The following is a 1,040-nucleotide window of genomic DNA, read 5'->3' as shown; positions in this document are numbered from 1 at the left end:
CTAAGCTTGTTACGGCAAAGTGAATGTTCTCTTCGTGGTCTTCTATGCTCAATCGTAATTCTATAAATTCTTTGATAGCACCATCTTTGTTAAGTGTGCCATCAGCGTTATAAACTGGAATGGGTCTCGGTATTTTCTTTGTCTCGTAACCTTGTTCTTTCACGAACATTGAATCTATACAGCTCCCTGTGCATCCACTATCTAAGAGAGCTTCGATCGTCGTTGATCGGTTTGTGTCAAGAGTTGTGAGTTTGCAAGTAATGTTCATCTGATTTCCTTGCGTTCCCCTAATATATTTCTTTGGGGTGTGTAACTCTAATAGAGCGAGTTCAGCATCGTGTAGCGTTAATGCATTTAACTCTTGTATCGTCTCTATTGTGACTTCTCTGCTTCTCTTTTGGTGCGTCCAGATGTTGAGAATACCAATGGATCTGTCTTCCTTTTGGTCTCGTAATCTTTCAGCAACCCAAAGTGGTGTCCATGCCGCTGTCAGTTTCTTTCTTTCTTTGTGGTCTAGGTTTTTATTAGAGGTGTTCCTGACCTCTTTGGAACTGGTCGAACCATCAGTTACATCAGTGCTTCCCAATTGAGTCACTGCTTTCTGTGGTTCTGTTGTTTCCAATGAAGTGCTGCCTGATTGAGTCACTTCCTTCACAAATTCTTTTTTAGTTACTGCGCTTTCCTCTTTTGAGTGCGCCGTAATCTTTTTATCTGGGATCTTTCTAACCCGTTCCCTATTCAGGTTCACATCTTTTTTAGTTTCTTTTTCTTTTGATCTTAGATCTGCTGCGTCTTTTGCTAATGCAATTTCATTTTCATGATTGGTACAACATGTGGTAGACGGCGAACAGGAGTCTTCGATTGATAAAGAAGAGAAACTATTATGGAAACTATTGTCTTTAGGCACAGCCGGTTGATGTGTTACCGCTGGCCTCTTCAAAACCCTGAAGGATCTTTGCTCTTTCTTCCGCACTCATGTTTTGCAAGAACTCCCTAACATTGAATTGGGGTTTTGCGTGCGCCTCTTTTTTGCATTCAAA

General features: G+C 41.1%; 1 protein-coding gene across 1 annotated transcript; it reads right to left on the bottom strand.

Annotated features, from left to right (window-relative positions):
• Positions 1 to 13: 13 nt before the first annotated feature.
• Positions 14 to 977, bottom strand: SERLADRAFT_437292 (uncharacterized protein; the record flags this gene model as incomplete). The annotated part of the gene is made up of 2 exons (XM_007317627.1): positions 14 to 855; positions 926 to 977. Coding segments are annotated over 2 exons (894 nt in total), but the record flags the coding sequence as incomplete, so codon positions are not given.
• Between the last annotated feature and the right edge of the window lie 63 nt (positions 978 to 1,040).

This window comes from Serpula lacrymans (assembly GCF_000218685.1).
Source record: "Serpula lacrymans var. lacrymans S7.9 unplaced genomic scaffold SERLAscaffold_6, whole genome shotgun sequence".
Classification (NCBI taxonomy): domain Eukaryota; kingdom Fungi; phylum Basidiomycota; class Agaricomycetes; order Boletales; family Serpulaceae; genus Serpula; species Serpula lacrymans.
This window is presented reverse-complemented; position numbering and strand designations above follow the sequence as displayed.